The sequence below is a fragment of the Trachypithecus francoisi genome, unplaced genomic scaffold (genome assembly GCF_009764315.1).
Source record: "Trachypithecus francoisi isolate TF-2019V2 unplaced genomic scaffold, Tfra_2.0 Lachesis_group7, whole genome shotgun sequence".
Lineage (NCBI taxonomy): Eukaryota > Metazoa > Chordata > Mammalia > Primates > Cercopithecidae > Trachypithecus > Trachypithecus francoisi.
In genome coordinates this window covers 86,013,610-86,033,652 of record NW_022681472.1, presented here as the reverse complement: position 1 = coordinate 86,033,652, position 20,043 = coordinate 86,013,610, and the positions used below count along the sequence as shown (strand labels likewise).

Sequence of the window (20,043 nt, the reverse complement as noted above, 5' to 3'; positions counted from 1 at the left end):
ACCAGATTCTGCTCCAGCTAAATTTTGGAAATCCTATCCAACCAAGAAGGATCTAATTGCCTGAGTGTCCTGGCATGATGATTGTTTGCCTGGAAAAAGGCAACACTAGGCAGCCTCTCACATGTGCCTAGCAGTAAAGCAAACAAACAACCATTTGACTTAGTCCCACTTGAGTTGGCAGGTGTTGAGACCAGAAGAAAAGGAAATGTGAAGAGAGTGGGGGCTGGCTGGGCTGGCGAGCATGGTCAAAGAATATATTTAGGTTACTATATCTTCACCAATTCTAGCTGGGACTTTTCTTAGATCCTGTTCCCTGTATTTATTAGAAGGAAAGGAAGAATTCTCATCTGATCACCGTCCTGATTAAGACCTCCTTGTGGATCCAATGCTGAGCCTCAGCCTCCTCAGAGTGAACTGGTTAATTCTGTAGGCTGTGAGTCTTGTGATCTTTGAGTAAATCTCTGCAGGATTCAAAATTTGCACATATGATAGTGGAAGGGCCTGAATAGAAACTGAGCAGAAGAACTGAGTTGGAACCAGATTTGTCCAGTTGCTATTAAGAGAGCTTCGACAACCACTTCTCCCCTCCAAGGCTCGGTGTCCTCATTTAAACAATAGCAAAACTGGACTGGATGATCCATCCATTCCTTTCAGCTCTGACATTGCCCTATTCAATTTCCTTACCTCAGACACAGGCTGCGAGACTGTGGCCATACTGGTGAGCCACATACACTTCGGAATTCTACCATCCATAAATAACTTACCAGGAAGCCATGGGGACATCCACTGTTTACAGTTATCTTACTGTAGGATAACAGTTATGCTTATCCTGGTGAACTGTCTTAAAACATGAATACCAAATTCAGCAACAGGAGTTAAAGAAAAAAAAAATTGAAAAGTATTTGAGGTAAAATCTTACCTAACTAGGGAATGAAATTTACCCTTTTCTCTAAGCATTTCGGATAACTGAGTTATGATTTTATGTAGATAAACACCCAAACATCATTACAGACATCATCACACTTTGCCTGCTTTCAAGGTCCTGTTTTCACTATGGTCTTTATGTTCTCTTATTGAGTGATACTGTTCCCTGGGATTTGATTTCTTTCCTTCTTGTTTCTCCCCTTAAATGGTGGGTTCAAACTAAGTGGCAGGCTCCTTTTTTTGTGAATATGAAGACATGCAAAAAAATGCACTCTTTAAATTCAAACTCATTTTACTTTTATCATTCAGCTTGAGAAAGGCAATCCTATCAAGATGCTTATTTATTCATTCATTCATTCAGACATGCGTTTATCAACAGCTTGCTGAGAAACCCCAGTAAAGTTCTAGGCTCTGAAGGTGGGGCAAGCACTCCAGAGCTTAGTTTGGTGGTGCTACTAAGAGGTCAGCAGGCTCACTGTGAACATTGTTACAATTATTGCAGAACAGAGTAGTAGATGAGGGAATATTGATCTGAGTTAATCAGGAAATACCTTAAGCTGAGATCTACAGGCAAGTGGGAATTAAGCCAAGAATGAGGGAACAAGGCCTTAGAACGAGGCCGGGTGCGGTGGCTCAAGCCTGTAATCCCAGCACTTTGGGAGGCCAAGACGGGTGGATCACGAGGTCAGGAGATCAAGACCATCCTGGCTAACACGGTGAAACTCCGTGTCTACTAAAAAATACAAAAAACTAGCCGGGCGAGGTGGCGGGTGCCTGTAGTCCCAGCTACTCAGGAGGCTGAGGCAGGAGAATGGCGTGAACCCGGGAGGCGGAGCTTGCAGCAAGCTGAGATCCGGCCACTGTACTCCAGCCTGGGCGACAGAACTCCGTCTCAGAAAAAAAAAAAAAAAAAACTTAGAATGAGAGAAAAAGCAAGTCCATCATCTCAGCCTGGGTTTCTTTGCTCAAGACCAAAGCACAGACCTTTCTTTCCCTACAGGGAATTCTGACCTGAAATTCCTGAAATTCCTCCCCCTAAAAACACCTGAAATACTGAATCTTGATCTTTAGAAAGGTGTGTTTTCAGAGGTAACTACTTCTGTGATAAGTTACAGGATATCTAATTGTTCATATTCAATACAAATATGCAGAGAATCACAGGCATATTTTTCCCTACAGGTAATTTTTTTAACATCAGATTACGTTTTAATGTTTATTAGATAAGACATTTGCAGACTTAGGGTCAAGAACAAGGAAAGCGTTGGAAATTTTCCTGAAGTCAAGCAGCATTCTTCCGGTAACATGGCTTTTTCTGACAATAAAACTCCCCAGGCTGTCCTTAGCCCTGACTCTGAGGATAGCTGCTGAGTTCAGCCAGGGAGAATCATTAGTGGGATCTGGTTTTACATTCTGTTTCAAAAGACAAGTGCATTTGAAGCCTTCCAGAGAACATTGAATGGATTAAGTAGGCAATTTGATCCATTTGCTTTGACTCATTATCCTTCCTTTCTCTGAAGTTCCTGGGGTAGACTAAGGTAGAAGAGATAAAGGTAGAGATAGGATTGAGGCTTATGTAGAAGCACAGACCTGAAAAATATACATGTAGGTTGTCAAGCATACATCATGCAGCCACGGTTACTCCCATGGCTGATAACCTGCTAAAAGTTTTCTAAACAAGCGAATTGGACTCTTATTTTATGAGATATTGAGATGTTGCATGGGGAGTCATAAAACTGTCGGCTGACAAACAAGAACTAATAAATGTATAGCACTTTAAACATGTGAAGGTGAAAATGTATGATATTTTAAATATGAGAAGATAGGTAGGAAGAGAAAAAGCAAAAATCTGGATTCTTTTCCCCTGACTTATTTCCTCAATTTGAAAACAAAGAAGTGGGATTTATTTTCTATCAGTCTTGGTGTTCACTTTGCCAAGGACTAGGCTCAGATTCTTCAGTGTAAAATGTCTTCATTAAGCTACACCAGGATTGCTCTCATCTCTTTGCCACCAAGTATAACTTTTATTGTTTGATATCGAGGAAGTGCAGTTCATATCGAGGAAGATTTTTCTTTCCAAGCAAAATTGCATTTGATGTGAGTGAATTTTTATTCCCATTTTTCAAGTAATTTTATATGTGCCCTGATCCACCAGTTTTCCTGCTCTACACAAACACCTGGGTCTCCCCACTCTAAGGTGACTGAATTCTAGCCAGAGAAAAGATAACTGCTGTTTTTGTTGGCCTGAACAGCCTCATCCTGGTTACTTATATATGTACTTATTTTTACTTCACCTTGTGTCAAAAGAGATTTACAGTAGCTTATCTTCAGTAAGCATACAGTATGGATGGAAGTTTTTGCAAGGTCCTCTTCTGTCTCAAGGATTCCCAAACTACTGTTGTGAATTTCAGGTTATGCACCACTAGATTTGGCAGTGTCTCTTCCTACTCTGTGACTTTTTATTTTCTTTTTTGAGACAGAGTCTTGCTTTTTAGCCCAGGCTGGACTGCAGTGACGTTATCTTGGCTCACTGCAAGCTCCGCCTCCTGGGTTCACGCCATTCTCCTGTCTCAGCCTCCGGAGTAGCTGGGACTACAGGCGCCCACTACCACACCCGGCTAATTTTTTGTATTTTTAGTAGAGACGGGTTTTCACCGTGTTAGCCAGGATGGTCTCGATCCTCCTGACCTCGTGATCTGCCCACCTCGGCCTCCCAAAGTCCTGGGATTACAGGTGTGAGCCACCGCGCCTGGCCCACACTCTGTGACTTTTATGTTACCTTTAGTCCACTAAAGAATCATGTCACACTGTGAGATAGTAAGGACTTTGGATACATTGTATACAGTATCACCCACTCTGGACTTCATGTCTTGGGAAAACTTAAACACAGGACCACTCATAAGTGATAAGTCCGGAAATGAACATTCGGGATAATAAAAAGCCAGAAAAGCTAAATGAATTACACCATTCTTATAGAAATGTGTGTGTTGGGAAGGTTAGGATAAAAGGAAGTAGAAGCCACAACTCCAAAGATGTAGCAACTTAGCTCTAACGTAGATGGTTTCTTCTTTTCCCGGTTTTGCCCTGACACAGTTGGTGAAAAGTAAGAGATGCTGGATTCTTGAAGGTCAGTAATTTGTTGCTCCATTGGAACTAAATTAAGGAAAGCATCAATAACTACACTTGATTAGTAAATTGTATAAGAGGGGTCTGAAAAAACTCATACTGAGAAATTTAAAACACCAAACATGAGCAATTTATCAGCAACCCAAGGTATACGTTTTTCATCTGCCTAAATTAAAAGTTACTTCTGAACCTTCAAAGCTAAAAATTTAAATAATTCTATTTCAATTTTCCCAAAATTTATATTAAGAAAACAGAACCACAAACACACACACACATAAACATGCACACCCACAAACACACAAACATAAATATGCACACCCACACACACACATAAACATGCACACCCCAACACACACACACATATAAACATGCACACACAGAAGATTGCACACTCACAAAACACACAAACATGCACACCTACAAACACACACACATATAAACATGTACACGCGTACACACACACACACACACACCCCTTCTTTTCCCCATGGCATTGACACTTCTAAAAAAATCCACATCTTTGTTGTTCACAAGAAAATAGAGTAACGTAGGTCTGCATATATGTTTGTTTATCCATTTCCTGAGCTAAAATTCTCCAGTTGCCAACCCAAGGTCATTCAGTCAATGGGATAGTGGTCATCTCACCAACCACAGCCAATGACATTTCAACCCAGCTAATGCAGTGCTAGGAGATATTTCAATTCACACCTACCCTGTGGCCCTATGAACAAACCACTGACGTTTCCGTTTCTCTCTCCCCTACTTATGAGTCCCATGTGAATCCTAGCAGAAATCTTGCCTCCATTCCTAGATCATACCTTATCCCAGCACTTATACCATCCCTAATCCTGAGATGAAGTCCGTTCTGGAGTTTGCATATCTGTTCTACACATTACTATGGATGTGATACTTTAAAAGCTAAAAATTCAATTCAATTGACAATTTGCCTCAAATCGTGTGGCGTCAAAGTGGTCAGATCTAAATGAGTGTGCCAAGTTCTGTTTACTCCAATTCTGCAGAAGTTTAACAACATTTTTTGATTAAAAAAAATGACCCAAGTGTGTAATGTCTCAGTCAGAATCACATTTCCCAAACTGAGATGAGAATCTTCTTTTTAAGGAACCCAAAGGATGATATCAGAGGCAAGCGTCTAGGATTAGCTAATAGACTGGTGGAATAGAGTCAGGCAAGCTTCGCAGGCAGGAGGGAATCATTGTCAGACCCCACTTGACCCAAGTTAACCTGGCTGGAGTCCTTAGGCCAAGTCTAAGGGAGAAAAATCCAGAATGTTGGTAACTCCCTCTGTGAGGTCTGAGTCTTCTTATCCTGAGAGCTCTGCCCAATCACCTGGAATTGTGGTTGAGCCTGGAGACAAGCCACAGCTGACCACTTGCCCACATCATATCTCAAGAGAACCAGGAGAGTACATCTGTGTCTAAAGCCATGACCCAGAAGTAGGTTGAACTGAAGCAAGAGGCGAGGCATGTAATGTCAGACAAAGCACACCAGGAAGACAACCTAGCATTGTGCTTGAATATCCTGGGACCTAAACCCCCAAATGAGTAAACTGTTTTCATGCTCCAGTTTGCCAATATTATTTGAAAAGCCAAGCGTGAGGTTGTGGGGTTCAAATGAGTCACAAATGAGTAAGTGCCTACTGTGGTATCAGCCAGAGCTAGGGGCTCCTCCCCTGCCATTTTTTTATTTTCTTCATTCATAGACTGAAATTTCAGGACACCAAGGAACAAAAGTCTATCAAGGGATTTCACAGATCCCTTCATCCCTATCAAAGTTAGCATCCAGGCAATGGTTGGAAACTTCCAATTCTGCCTAAAGATGGGCAGCAACAATTTCCCAAATGGCCTGAGCCCCAGACTGACATCGTTTACTCATAACTGGGAAACCAGACAACAGAGGGGTGCTGAAATCCTACAGTAGGTTTATTAGAAATGTCTTGGCTACTATTTCAACCGAATGGACATTCTGACCCTTGTTATATCATTTCCTGGAGCAGAAGCTATGAGACTATTATGAAAATTACTTAAACCGCTTTCCAAAGCAGAATCCCACAGACCTCCTCCCACAATAAGACCTCGTTAAACATTCATTTGCTTTTTCTTGGAAAACAGATTACAGTGACATAAATATTCAAAAAATAAAAGGAAAAGTAAGCATGATTTCTAACTAAAAAAGCATCAAACAGATCATTTGGTTGTACCGTTTCATTTTCTCTTAGTATAGACAGGAAAAGTTGCAACAATCTTAACTAACATACCTTGCTTATGGGAAATGGTCCTATTCACTAGCACCTCCACTCCCATAAGAAGGAAAACTTGTTATAAGACAGGGTCTTGGAGATCTCATGTGGCTGTTTTATCAAAGGCTCCCCAAGTCAATGTTTACTCAAATACCACTTAGCAATTTCTTACTAGGAAAATATTTCATCTCACATCTCCCCATTCCCAGATTTGAGGGAAAAAAATTGTGCCATTTTCAAATATAACAAGCATTCTCCTGAGGTCCTCAATGCAAACCATTGTAGACTAGATCACCTTGAGGCTTTCCCAAGGTATAAGCTTTCTTGAGAATAAATGATAAGTATTTAAGATGATGGATATATTAACTAGGTTAATCCAATCATTGTACAACATATTCATATATCATATCACAATGTACCACATAATTGTATATTATTATAATTTGTCAAAAAAAGAACACAAAATAACTCTTTTGAAAGTAGAAGGCCTGCCGGGCGCGGTGGCTCACGCCTGTAATCCCAGCACTTTGGGAGGCCGAGGCGGGCGGATCACAAGGTCAGGAGATCGAGACCATGGTGAAACCCCGTCTCTACTAAAAATACAAAAAAATTAGCCGGGCGCGGTTGCGGGCGCCTGTAGTCCCAGCTACTCAGGAGGCTGAGGCAGGAGAATGGCGTGAACCCGGGAGGCGGAGCTTGCAGTGAGCCGAGATCCGGCCACAGCACTCCAGCCTGGGCGGCAGAGCGAGACTCCGCCTCAAAAAAAAAAAAAAAAAAAGAAAGTAGAAGGCTTCTCTTCCAGGGGTTGGGCTGGCATTTTAATGAACAGTAGAGAAAGAATTGCTGTAATGTGTACTGTTGGGGTACTCTTACTCAGACTCACTGTTTTTCCTGTATCTTGTAGGACATAGGAAGTTCATAAGAACTAAAAGGTGGAACCTCTGCCTTTTCCATAACCCAAAGGCTGCAGGCAGCCAGTTTAAAACAGAGGTACAGAAGCTTCCAAGTTAGGCACAGAAACATGCTGCCACGAGGGTAAGGGAAGCGTGCTCCAGGAATAGATGGGGGAAGCTGTTGGCCCTACCTATTTCTGAATGCAGATTCCAGCCTGAAACTGAAAACAAGCAGAGTATTTGGGAAAGGTTAAGACATCTCAGCATGAAAGACAGAAGCTGCACAGCCGTGCCTTGAAATTGCTGAGCTTGACGTTCTCTCTAGGTCTTTCCCATATCAGCAATGAGTTGGCCCACTCTGTGAGACCTCAGTCCCAACTATTAGAGCTAAATCCGAAGACTACCACATGTGCCTTGTCAGGGAGCTAATAAGGAATAAAGTGCTTTCACTAATGACCTTAACCTCCTTCCACCAACTGGCTTATGGAGAACACACAAACTGAAGTTAGCCCAGGTGCTGGTCCCAGAAAAGGCTCACGGTTACCACTTGCCAGCCTGTGGTCTCTGGTGCGCTCCAGCAGCCAGCACTGGCAGGTAGTAATGGGAGTGACATTCTCTGGATTCCAAAAGTCTGAATAAAACCTCACATTGGCAAGCATCATTAGGCTGCCTTTAAAGGTCCTTGTTCTTGCTGGAATATTAACTGCATGGGTAGTGCCTTTTATCTCATGCTGAGAAAAACTAGGCATTTGATCAAATCGCAGGAAAATAAACTACTTATTTAATACAGTTTGGTAAACAGAATCTTTCCAAAATTTGAAGTCCATTTGGGAGAGAACAGAAAAAAACTAAAGAGACTTTTGCAGCTAAAGACCAGAAACACTGCCCTGGGGACAATCTTCCTCTAGAGGCACTCGGCCTTTCACCTATCCACTCATTCATTCCTTCCTTTCATATACACTTATTACGAACCTAGCAAATATACTAGGGACTGGAGACTCAATTATAGACAAAACACAATGCCTGGCCTCAAGGAGATCATAGTCTAGAGAAACAATCACCTAATTAGGCAATTACAATGAATCATAGTAATTGTGATAAGGACAATTGCAGCCTCAGAGTAGGCTTCCTGGAGGAGGTGATGTCTTATTTGTTTTTTAAAGTAGCAGTAGGATACATGCCTAGATGCTCCATGTTTCAATGTATAATATGAGTAATTACTTAATAGGTCAGATGATGTCAGGTGCCCAGACTCCACCACAAGGTCAGATACCACATGCGTTGGGTCTGGTACTCTGTGAAGTAGTCCCCACAAGGTATGGACAAACTAAGAATTGTGCAATATGTAGAAACTATGTCACCTACGGAACAATTGGGGAAATCAATTTCATGTGCCCGGTGAAGAAAGCTAAGGACACTGGAAAGCAGCCACATGGAGGGAGATGGATATAGACCTTGTTCAAAGATCAGAAACAGGTCCAGTGTGTGGAAATTGTGAATAATAGCAGGGGAGAACTTTAAAGCACTGTTTCCCAAACAGCATTCCATGAAACATATAGAGGCAATTCAAGAAAAGGAGGATTTGTGGTCAAAAAAGTTTGGAAGATACAGTTTAATAGTCTTATTTCTGCAGAACTTATCAGTGCCTTTATCTCAGTAAAGTATATTGAGATAGGAAGATATAAGAAATTTTTCATGTAGTAAACACATTTATTGTGGTTACAAAGTATTTAAGTGACTACAAAGTATCAGGCTTTGTCATAGGCCTTGGAGACAAAGAAACGAACAAAAGAGACAAAATTAAGGTAAGGAGAAATGGCAGTAAACAAATAGTGGATCTACATTTTCTGAACTGATTGGTCCACAGAACCATTTTGTAATGAAGCTTCTCATCATTCTTGTGTTTCTTGAAACACATTTTTGAGAAAGAGTGAATTAGGAGGATCTAACAATGAATTAGATCACTCCAGTACTGTAACTATGTAAGCTGATTTGCAGTGTCTATAAGGATGCTTTACAGGGTCTTTTGAGATTTGAGTATATGATCCCTAAGACATAAAATGGTTTTGACTCAGCAAAACTGGATGTTTCTAGACAGTACACCTTCATCCTGCAATCTTGCTGGGAAGAATTATTTGCCGTGACAAACTGGTGAATGAATACCAAATTTTATGACCACCTGTGAAGTGATAGGATCTGCAAGAAAAGTAGGATTTTACTAGGAACACCGATAAAAGACAAGTCCTAAAGAAGAGTGTTCTGATCATAAACCAAATGATGAGCTTAAGAGGATTCGTGACTTCCTCCAGCCCGTTCAAATGCAATTTACAAAGGGCTACCTGACCCTCTCATTATAATTTTCACCAGAACCCCCAAACTGTCAAGCATCAGAGACTCAGCTCAGATCATTTGCACTTTGATCTGTCTCAAGCACCTGTGAGGGAGGAAGCATTTACGGGAATACCTGAGGAGAGCACCAATCTCCATTAGGATAAATCTACTACGGGCTTCAACATCTTTTTGGGAAAAAACTCAGTCGTGAGAGGCCATCTCAGCTGCAAACTCTGCCATGCTACTCCAGCCTGACCTCCAAAATATCTAAGCACCAGCTAAAGTAAATGAATAGCATTATTTATTTATAACATCATTTATAACATTATATTATATTGCTGCTTCAATCTGACATCTCAAATATCAAAAACACCAGCTAAGTATACACATATATATTATATATAAATACAATATATACTTCAATCATACATTGAAGCATACATTCAAATATATGTATTCAATTATATATATATATTATATTATAGTCAAGTATGGCATTTTCCATTTTCTTCCGTTTCATCCATTTGTTTTTCCTATTCTTTAGCCAATTGTTTAAGGTGTTTATGTGAAAGAACCGACTCAACATTTTGGAGGTCAATTTAATACTGGAATCATTATTTGGAAGCTTATGCTATTTTTTTTTTTTTTTTTTTGAGATAGAGTCTTGCTCTGCCGCCCGGGCTGGAGTGCAGTGGCCGGATCTCAGCTCACTTCAGCTCACTGCAACCTCCGCCTCCTGGGTTCATGCCGTTCTCCTGCCTCAGCCTCCCGAGTAGCTGGGACTACAGGCGCCCGCCACCACACCCGGCTAGTTTTTTGTATTTTTTAGTAGAGACGGGGTTTCACCGTGTTAGCCAGGATGGTCTCGATTTCCTGACCTCATGATCCACCCGTCTCGGCCTCCCAAAGTGCTGGGATTACAGGCTTGAGCCACCGCACCCGGCCGCTTATGCTATTTTTAAACATGATCTCAGTCTAGCTCACACTGGTGCGGTAAGTCTTAAAAAGAGAAAGCCCTATTCTATTAAAAATAGCTCATTCCAGTATGACTCTAATGACTCCAAATAGACAAATAAGGCAAGTTATACCTGTCTCCACTACTGACTACAAATGAATCACTGTGAATATATCAGTGTATGGATTTTTTATGTTGGTAACATTATCCCACTGAAGGTGACGTCTTAGTGGTCATTACGAATGACTAATGAGATAGAGGGGTATCACAGATGATCCCAAATCATAGTCACCCCCAAAGATATGTATGCTTTGCAGTGTACTGGGAATTAAATGAAAGCAGATGATTTCCTGATGTCCCTTTCTAGTTTCAATTTGCTTGCCATCTTGAGTTAATGATGGTCTTCCCTTAAGCACATATACCCCTAAGAAGTGAGGTAGGTGCTAGAGAGTTTGCTGGCCAAACAGCATATGTAATTGTCACATGTAATTGACAGAGGAAATTATCAGAAAAAAAGACCACTGAAAATTGACTACCTGCATAAAATGCTAGGAAAACACTTGCAAAGAATGAAAATAACTACAGGGGCAAGAAAAGAATTCTCCACCACATTGTTGACATTTTGATGAAAGGAGCTCCCTGCCAACTATTACCCATAACTTGGTGGTGGTGATGACAGAAAGAAGAATGCCTCTAAATTTCTCTCTCATTTGAAGCAACCACATAGACAGCCAATAGAATGTGGAGAGGAGCAGGGGAGATTTGAAAGGAGGAGATTTCATTGGTCTCTGTCCTACAGAAGTGGCCAACGGCAGCAGAATCCTTCTCTGAATGGACGGCTGAATACAGCACAGGCAACCAGGAAGCAATGTCTATTCCTAATTTCCAAATGTCCTCTACATACCAGTATCAGTTCCTGCTAACGTTTTCACCAGTTTATATCAATAGGAGAAAAATAAGAACAAAATAGATAGTTATTTATTAAACTACATGTATTCAATGTAAAGGACTGTCTTTTATTCTGAGATTGCATCATTCCTGTTGAGGAAAAAAAAATGCCCTTTCTTCTATTACATAATGGTCACATTAAAGAGCTGTAGTTCCTACTGCTGTTGCTACTGCTGCTGCTGCTGCTACTGTAATTTAAACAAATTAGTCCCCAAACTATTTTTTGAAACTTCCCTCCTCTGTGAAATCCAAAAGTCTTAGAATCACTGAAGGCATAAGGCACTGGTAGAGTGGATAAGCTCAATTTAGTTTATAGAAGGAAAACCATATACAAATAAAAATATCAGACAGTGAGAGATGCTTAACTATGAATGTGCTTAGATGTAGCAGATTTCATCTCCAGCTGTTAGACCCCAGCTCCAAGCACTTACAAGGGCACCCTGGCATCCCAAGGTCAGAATGTATGGTCAGACAAGGACAGCTGGACTGTCATTTCCATCTCCTCTTCAAGATGGAAAATGGAGTTTTATCACCTTCCATGCCATATGAAAAAAAATTCTGCCCAAAAAACCAATGGGAAATCCACCAAGTGGCCGACAGTTCAGCTGCCTTTGCTTTCTGGGATGCTGTACTAATGGCATTTAATTCCAGGGGCTAAACTCTCCCCGCATGTATCCTGCTGTTCAATTATCTGGAACATTGGTTCTTGCTTCCTTGTCTCTGCTCCAGCCCTTCTCCTAACATGCTTCCCCCTAACATTTATTTTTTTCACTGTAGTAGTCTCCTTAGTACTCAGAGCTGAAATTACATGCTTCAGTGCCCTAAGCGCATATATTTTGCTTTCTCATGTTAGCACATGCAGCTCTATTCTTTATTCTAGGGCTGGAGAAGAGGGTTTCAGTAAATTCTAGCCATGATGAGCCCTGCTATAGAACGCTTTAGAGACTTTGAATTTATGTTACATTGATTATCTTCATGAAGGTTAAAATGAAGGGTTCAACAACACCATAGGGAGAATCCTTATGGGGTGGGCTGGATAGCTTCACAGAGGTCAAAGCTCCTGACTCCAGCTGTGGTCCTGGAGTCAGCAGATCTGGTTTGGCGGCAAATGAGCAAGTCTCTCTGAGGCTCATCGATATCTGAAGGTCTGGCAAGAGGATCTGCAAGGTCCTATGTCACCTCTCACAGGCTGCCATTTGATGACTCTATAATCTTATCTTCGTCTAGCCTGTGTTCTAAACATAGCCAAGCTGAGAAGCTGGCAGAGAAAAGCAAATGCAGTGAGTGTGTATAGAGGCAGAGAATTTTCACTTCCTTACTCTACAGATGCGTGGCATCCTCTACTTTCCCTCAAGAAAATCTCTTGGAAGGATGGGTTGAGGTTCCTTATCCCTATACCCCTTCAGGTCCAACTCACACTTTTTTTTTTTTAATCTAAGAAGCTGCCTTAAATTGGTGCTGTGAGTGAACACTGCATGTGGCTAGATCCAGCCAGTTAATCTTACCATGGGTGCTAAATCACCAGGAGAAAATGTCTCCCTGCCAAATCTGGTGTGTCTTTGTAAGCCAATGCAGTTTCTGCATCCATATATCCATATTCAGTGACCAACCATGGTGGTTATGCCTTTCCCCGTCTCGTGCTGTGTAACCCTGTGAAATGGTGGGAGGCTGCAACTTACTTGCATTTTTTACCTAAAAGAAATTACACACATATATCTATATGAATATATAGATATATAATGGCCTATGCTGAGGGAGGGACATATTAGCAAAGTAAAAAATTTAACAATCTTTATCAAGTTTAAGGAGCAGATCCTGGCATATTTGGCTGTCTTTCTATGAGTGATGCTAAAAAGAAAAAAAAAATGCAAGCCGTAAGACCCCAAGTCTCTCCACCACCATTAAATGAAAGGTCACACAAAAATGTGGAATCTACTCAGTTGGAGATGATCATTTTTGTGGACTTTTAACATATATTTACTTTCCGTTATTTTTTTGGTTCTCTTTCTCTCATACCCAGGTTGTGCCTGGTTAGAGAAAGGGTCTTGATTAACATTTCTAAGCCAACAACTCTCCAAATACCTCAACCAAAGGAATTCAGTGTGCCTACATAGAGAAAAGGGAAGTGTCCCTCTAGATGTGGTATTTTGCCAGGTTGTATTTCTCTGCACCAAATGCTATCAGATCAACTTCTGTAGGTTTCACTGAATACAACTGCATGGAATGCTATTACTGTTTGCAATGCAACATGATCTAAAAACATTGCATTTCTTTTTTATCTAAAGGGGACTAGCAGGTTTATTGTGTTTGCATGTGCTTTCCCCCTAGACTCTGGCTGCCCTAACAAGAAATTCAATAAATCTGCTTCCAAACCATCTTGCACAAGCTTTGCATGTCCAGTCTGGGCCTGAGGAAATTAACAAGAGAATAGAACATACCATCGACTTGCGGAGTGGCGATAAATTGAGAAGAGAGCATATCAAGCCATTCTCACTGATGTTTAAAGACTCCAGCCTGGAGCACAAGGTAGAGCTGGGTCTACACAGTGGCTCTTTTTCTGAGTTAATTGTTGTAAATGTTCATGGGACTAGAGAGAGAGCCCAGGGGCTGTGGTTTTGGTTTCTTTGTTTGTTTGTTTGCTTTGGTTTGATTTGGTAGTGTCTTTTATTTTTTCTCCTTGAAAATCATGAGTAGACTGAAGGCCATGAAAGGAGATGCAAGTTAGATTAAGAGAGCATCAGCTTGCTCTTTAAGGAAAAGAGGACTCAAAGAACAAAAACTCCTTTAACTCAGTAAGCATCAAAAGAGTTTCTTCCACTTTGAGATTATTAAGCCAAGTGGCATTAACAGCCACCTACCTTTGCTTTTAGATGAATTCACATCAGCTGCAACCATTTTAACATAATAATGAAGGCACCCAATAACTTGATGTAAGCATCAGTGATAAACACTGTCTTTCTTAGACTTTAGATACCTATTCTCCCGTTTTCCCAGTTGTCTGCTGCCTCAGAGTCCTCTGACCTGGGCCTAGTAGAAAGAAGATGGGTTGTGGATTCGGAGTCAAATTTGAATTCCACCTCTGCCACTTTCTTGCTGTGTGACCTTAGATAAGTAAAGTAACCTCTCTGAGCATGAGTTCCTCTCTGTACAATGAGGAAAATGAATGCACCCACCTTACAGTTAATATGGAAGTCTTCAGGGCAATACCTTGATTAGGTAAAGTGTTCAAGGATGGCAGCTGTCATCATATTAATGAGGACTTTTCCATTCCCCTCCCCCACCTCAGCTTTGAACTGGAGAGGGGAGTGGGCAGATGGGGTGCCGACCCTGCTTACCTGGGTTGCTCCTTTGCACTGATGGAAGCTGACAGACCTTCCTTGACTGAGCACAAGAGGTGCCTGGCATCTGCAGGAGCCCCAGGCAGGAACAGCAGGGAATCTACAAGCAAATTTCTGGAGTTTGATTCAATACTCTGTAAAGCTCCAGTGAGCAATTTTTTTGTAAATTTGTTCAGCTGCCTGGGAGATTTGCTTTCCTTAGTTCAGAGAATTCACAATTCTGTGCACATACACCATTCCCAATGAGCTTCTTTGATAACCACCTCAGGATTGCAGACTCCAAAATTAATACCTTCACCTACAGTTCCCAATTTGAGATGGATTGTGTCCATGTACTAACAAAACAAAAGGAAAAGAAACATTTTGCCTCCCTCAACCCCCCACAAAAAAAGTAACAGACACAATTCTCCTATTCATCATATGATTAAGGGCTTAAGGACCAAAATAAATGCAGTTTCTTTCCTGGTTACTGCATTGAAGAAGCTAGGATGAAGAGCTGATGGCTTTACAAAGAATCTTCTCAATTAGCTTGTGTAAATGCCTGTGTCCAGGGCTATACAAAATGCTTTTATTTATTTTTGCTCAAGACGTACTTGCCTCACTAATAACCTAACCCCTCCATACTACAGATAGTTTCTAGTGTGTTTTATTTAATGGCATTCACATCTCATCTGCAGCCATCTGGTATTGGACCAGAAATGGACCTAAGGGAGGCACAGCATGCCTGAGGTTGATTTCTGTGACCAGGGAAGATTCTTCTAGAAGAGCCAAAGCCTGAACAAACATGGGACTTGCCCATTGACACTTTAGCCACAGACCACCTAACCTGTGCTAAGCATTACATGGGTTCCCCAGTGGTGACGGCAACAGGACACATCAGAAAACGATCACTTCTCTTCTGTCACAGAGATATTCCTCATTGACTCTTGCTCTGAGATCATCTCTAGGGACTGTGTTACTGCTGAGCAGAGAATATATCACAAGTAACATTCATTGGGTATTTACCAAGTACCAGGCACTATTTCTAAGCTGTCTGCATAAATCAACTGACAACCACAGTAATATAAAGTAGATGTTATTATGAACCTCATTTTATACTTGATGAAAGGAGACATGGAGAAATTATTATGACGTTTTCCCAAAGTCAAACTGTCAGAGAGGGACTGGAATCTGCGCCCACCGTGATGCCATAGCCACTGCTCTTTTCTGTTGACTATGCTGCCCCTGCCAGGAGTTCCCAGGACTTGATTTCCCAGGGTTTCGTACGAAGAAGACAATCCTGTGCTGTCTTCATTTTCCTTTTGTCGAACTTTGGATGCAGTGGGAGGCATAGAGAGGGAGTTTACAGGAGAGGCTAAGTAGGAAAGGGTTCTAGAGCCATAACAAAATTAAAACAAGGCTTTCAAACACATAGGATTCCAGAATCAGAAAATAGCATTAATATGCAGTTCCTCTGTGCTTGCTGTTAAATATGTCAGTTTACTGTTCCACTTACAGAAGAGGAAACTAAACTTCCAAGAGGTTAAGTAGAGATCTTAGATCTCAAAATCCAGCGACCATATTTCATTCACGCTAAGGAGTCATCAACTGTGAGATGCTCTATTTTCTATACAGCACTCAGAAAGGAAAAAGAAACTCAATATGGGTTTCTAAGAGGAAACACACACTAATAAACTGGGCTTACACCCTCAGGGTAAGGATGTGGGGGGGCTGGGGCTGGTAGGACATCCCCCTTAGGCAAGGGCAGTGAGGAAACCCACATGCCTATATCCTGGTATTGATTACATAAAGGGAAGAAGCTCCCCAAGAATTTAAACTGCAAAATGGAATCTGCATAGGTTTGCTGCATGGATTTACACTTAGAATGTGGACAAAAAAAAAAAAAAATTATCAGATAATTTAATTTAAAATGATCCTGGGTTGATATTGCCACCTGGTGACCACAGAAGCAATTGCAAACCTCCCTGGAAGGAACTCAAGATTTTAGGATTCCCTTGATAATAAGGTGCATGCTGATTTCAGAGATGTTAAAGTGCACATTTTAAGGAAAATTGTACATTTTTAGTAAGAATATATATCTTAGAATTTTAAAAATACATACAATATTTATGATTCTAAAGCCTCTTCTTTTCCCACTGCCCTACCCTTCTTCTTGGGAACAAGCCTGGACAATAAAAGTATGTTTTCTGAAAGGAAAAATGGAAATGGAAATAATTGTTCCTTTGCAATCTTTGTAGGAAAGAAAAGGCTTTATTCTGTTTGAACAATAAGAAGATACATGAATAAGGGAACCCGTTTGCCTTTCCACCTTTTTGAGAACACTGAAATGTTCAAACACTGAAATGAACAAAGCTCCATTGAAATGTATAGAAATATCATTCAGACATTCCCTGGTCACATTTGCCTATAATAATTGGCATACCTATCCACAGCACTATGTGAAACAGGACTTTTATATACTTCATGGTATTGCATAAATACTTGTTGAATGAATAAGGAAATGAATAAAGACTCAGTTTAAGAAGGTTAGATAAGACTGTCTCACCCCCTGTAGCTGTTATCAGGATATTTTTTGTGAACTCTAAGAGCCGAAAGGCATGGGTCAGTTTTGATGTGACTCTTTTCAGTGGAGTTTCAGCAGAGAATAAAAGTTCTGTGTACTCCCTGCCGTGGAATTTCAAAGGTGGCTCACTCCCTGCTCCCTCACAGGAGTCTTTTGAGTTAAGCTTCAGAACAGTGTGCTCATGACTCATGTAGCTTAGCAAACACATCTTTCCTTCTCTAGTCCTTGGATTCTTTATCTGTGAAATGAGGACATTGGACAGCTCCTGACCACTTCTGCAGTTAATGCCATAAATCTATGAATTTCCTATGACCATGGTGGCCATATGTCCTGGTTTGCCCGGGAGAGTAGTAGATGCCTATTTTTACAATGTGAAATTAGTATCACCTCCCTTCACTCTCAAAAATCACCCAGTGTGGATGATATGTAACAGGTCATGTGACCCAACGCTTGGGCCTCAGCCAGGTTAGAATTAGTGACTCAACATCTTCCTTCACTACCCAGCCAATCATCAGGACTTTCTAAGCACACCTCTGGATAGTGGAGAGGGGACCTTTTCCAGTTGCCAAAGGCCTTCTTCAGCTCCTCCCACAGATGAATCCTTTGCCCTTCTTTAGTCAGGCTAAATATTTCCTAAGTGGCCTTACAGATCTCATGGGCAAGCACAAATCAGAACTATGGTAAAAAGATGTAGAAAACATAATGTGTCTGTCAGATGCTACCAATCATATTGGTATTTCCTTATTGAGCATTTCTTATTTGATATTTTCTTATTAATAGAAGAATGCATTTTCACTAATAAAAGTTGATACTAAGTATAAGGCAAAAAGAAAAAAATGAAATCTGTTTGGATCTTTCAACCCAGGGTAACCACTGTTACCATTCTGGCATCTGTCATTCTGGTCTTACATGAGTGTGAATCTATAGACTTATATACACAACCATATTTGTCCATTTTCATGCTGCTGGAAAAGACATACCTAAGATGGGGCAATTTACAAAAGAAAGAGGTTTATTGGACTTACAGTTCCACATGGCTGGGGAGGCCTCACAATCATGGTGGAAGGTGAAGGAGGAGCAAGTCACATCTTACATGGCTAGCATCAGGCAAAGAGAGAGCTTGTGCAGGGAAACTCCCATTTTAAAAACCATTATATCTCACGAGACCCATTCACTATCATGAGAACAGCACAGGAAAGACCCACCCCCATGATTCAGTCATCTCCCACTGGTCCCTCCCACAACATGTGGGAATTATGGGAGCTACAAGATGAGATTTGGGTGGGGACACAGAGCCAAACCATATCAACAACTTTTATAAAAATAGACCATTGTATGCACAGGGCTTTGTAACATAGTGCTAAGCATTCTTTGTTTGAGCTTTTTTCCCCATAATTAAATCTTCAATTACACAGTGATTTTAGTATTCACATACTATCTCATTGCACATTTTAACCATTTCAGGCTTTTTAAAAAAGTTTTTCACTGTTATAAATTACAAATTGTGTTGTAATGACTATTCTCATAATTAAGTTATGCATTTTTGCTTATTTATTTTTTAGGATAAAATCCTAGGGGTGGGTGAAAGAGAATTCACATTTAAAAATACTTAATAGTCATTTTGAAATTGCCCTAAAAAATTGTGCTTACACTTTTTAAAAATTGTCAATTTGATGAGAAGTAAAAAGCAGCACCAGCCTGGCATTTCTGTTTTTATTTTTAAAATTATTATTGCAGTTGAAGGGTTGTCAGTACATATTTTGGCCTTTATATTTCTCCTTTTGTGACTTGCACATTTCTCGTACCTTAATGGTATGATTTACACATTTGTCTTCATCGCCCATCTATTATTGCAGTGCTCACCTTTGTCTTTTTGATTTGTGAGCCTTCTTTACACACTGAGGAACTTAACCTTTTGTGGGATCACCTATCTTGGGCTCTTCCATTTTCAGAGCACTTACAAGAAGGTGATGTTTCTCAGCCTCTGGTCCTCACTTCTCTTCTGGGAAAGGACTCTGAATTAGGCTTAGGATAGGGAAGACAATTAATTACATTTACTTATGGATGTTTCCAAGCCAGAGTAGCCAACCCAAAACCTTTAGCATCTTAGTAGAGCTTAATAACATAGGACCACTTATTTGGAATTATTTCATTAAGCTAAGTGTTCCAAAAACAATGTTATCACCTTAGAATAAGGTGACTTCCTTGTCTTGAATAAAGATTAAGGTATGTTTAATATATACTTCAAAATTGATTGGGTAACTATGCTTTGGATATAGGCATTTTTGTGGGTAAAGTGTTATAATCAAGCCATATCAAGGAAGATTAAAGTTCCTTCCTTCTTTTAATGCTGATATTTTTCCTCTTGATTCTTAATTGTTTCGAGAAAAGGCATCCTTTGTCCTTATGACAAATTTATATACTAAAACTCTCTTCATCTCAGGCTAAGAGTTTTCAAACTTAGGAATCATCTGGGGATCTCGTTTGAAATGCAGGTACCATCCCATCACTCTGCCCCCAAGATTCTGATTTGGCAAGAACTGCCTTTTGGTAGACATTCTTTTTTGGATTTTGTTATTCTAGGTTTTGGCCATCTTTCTCTGTCCTTGATTGAGCGTGAGACTCAGGCTGGTCACCTGCCTCACGTCTTCAGAGATCAGCTTACATCAAAAAGTCCCCAGATCCTCATTCAAGGGTAATATGGCTTTTAA

The 20,043-nt window shown here is 40.6% G+C and overlaps 1 protein-coding gene across 1 annotated transcript in view; it reads left to right on the top strand.

Annotated features, from left to right (window-relative positions):
• Positions 1 to 20,043, top strand: part of ADCY8 (adenylate cyclase 8) — a 277,968-nt gene that overhangs the window by 161,757 nt on the left and 96,168 nt on the right. The window contains 1 exon segment of the mRNA XM_033203020.1: positions 13,760 to 13,957. Within this exon segment, the coding sequence (XP_033058911.1) occupies positions 13,760 to 13,957 (198 nt within the window).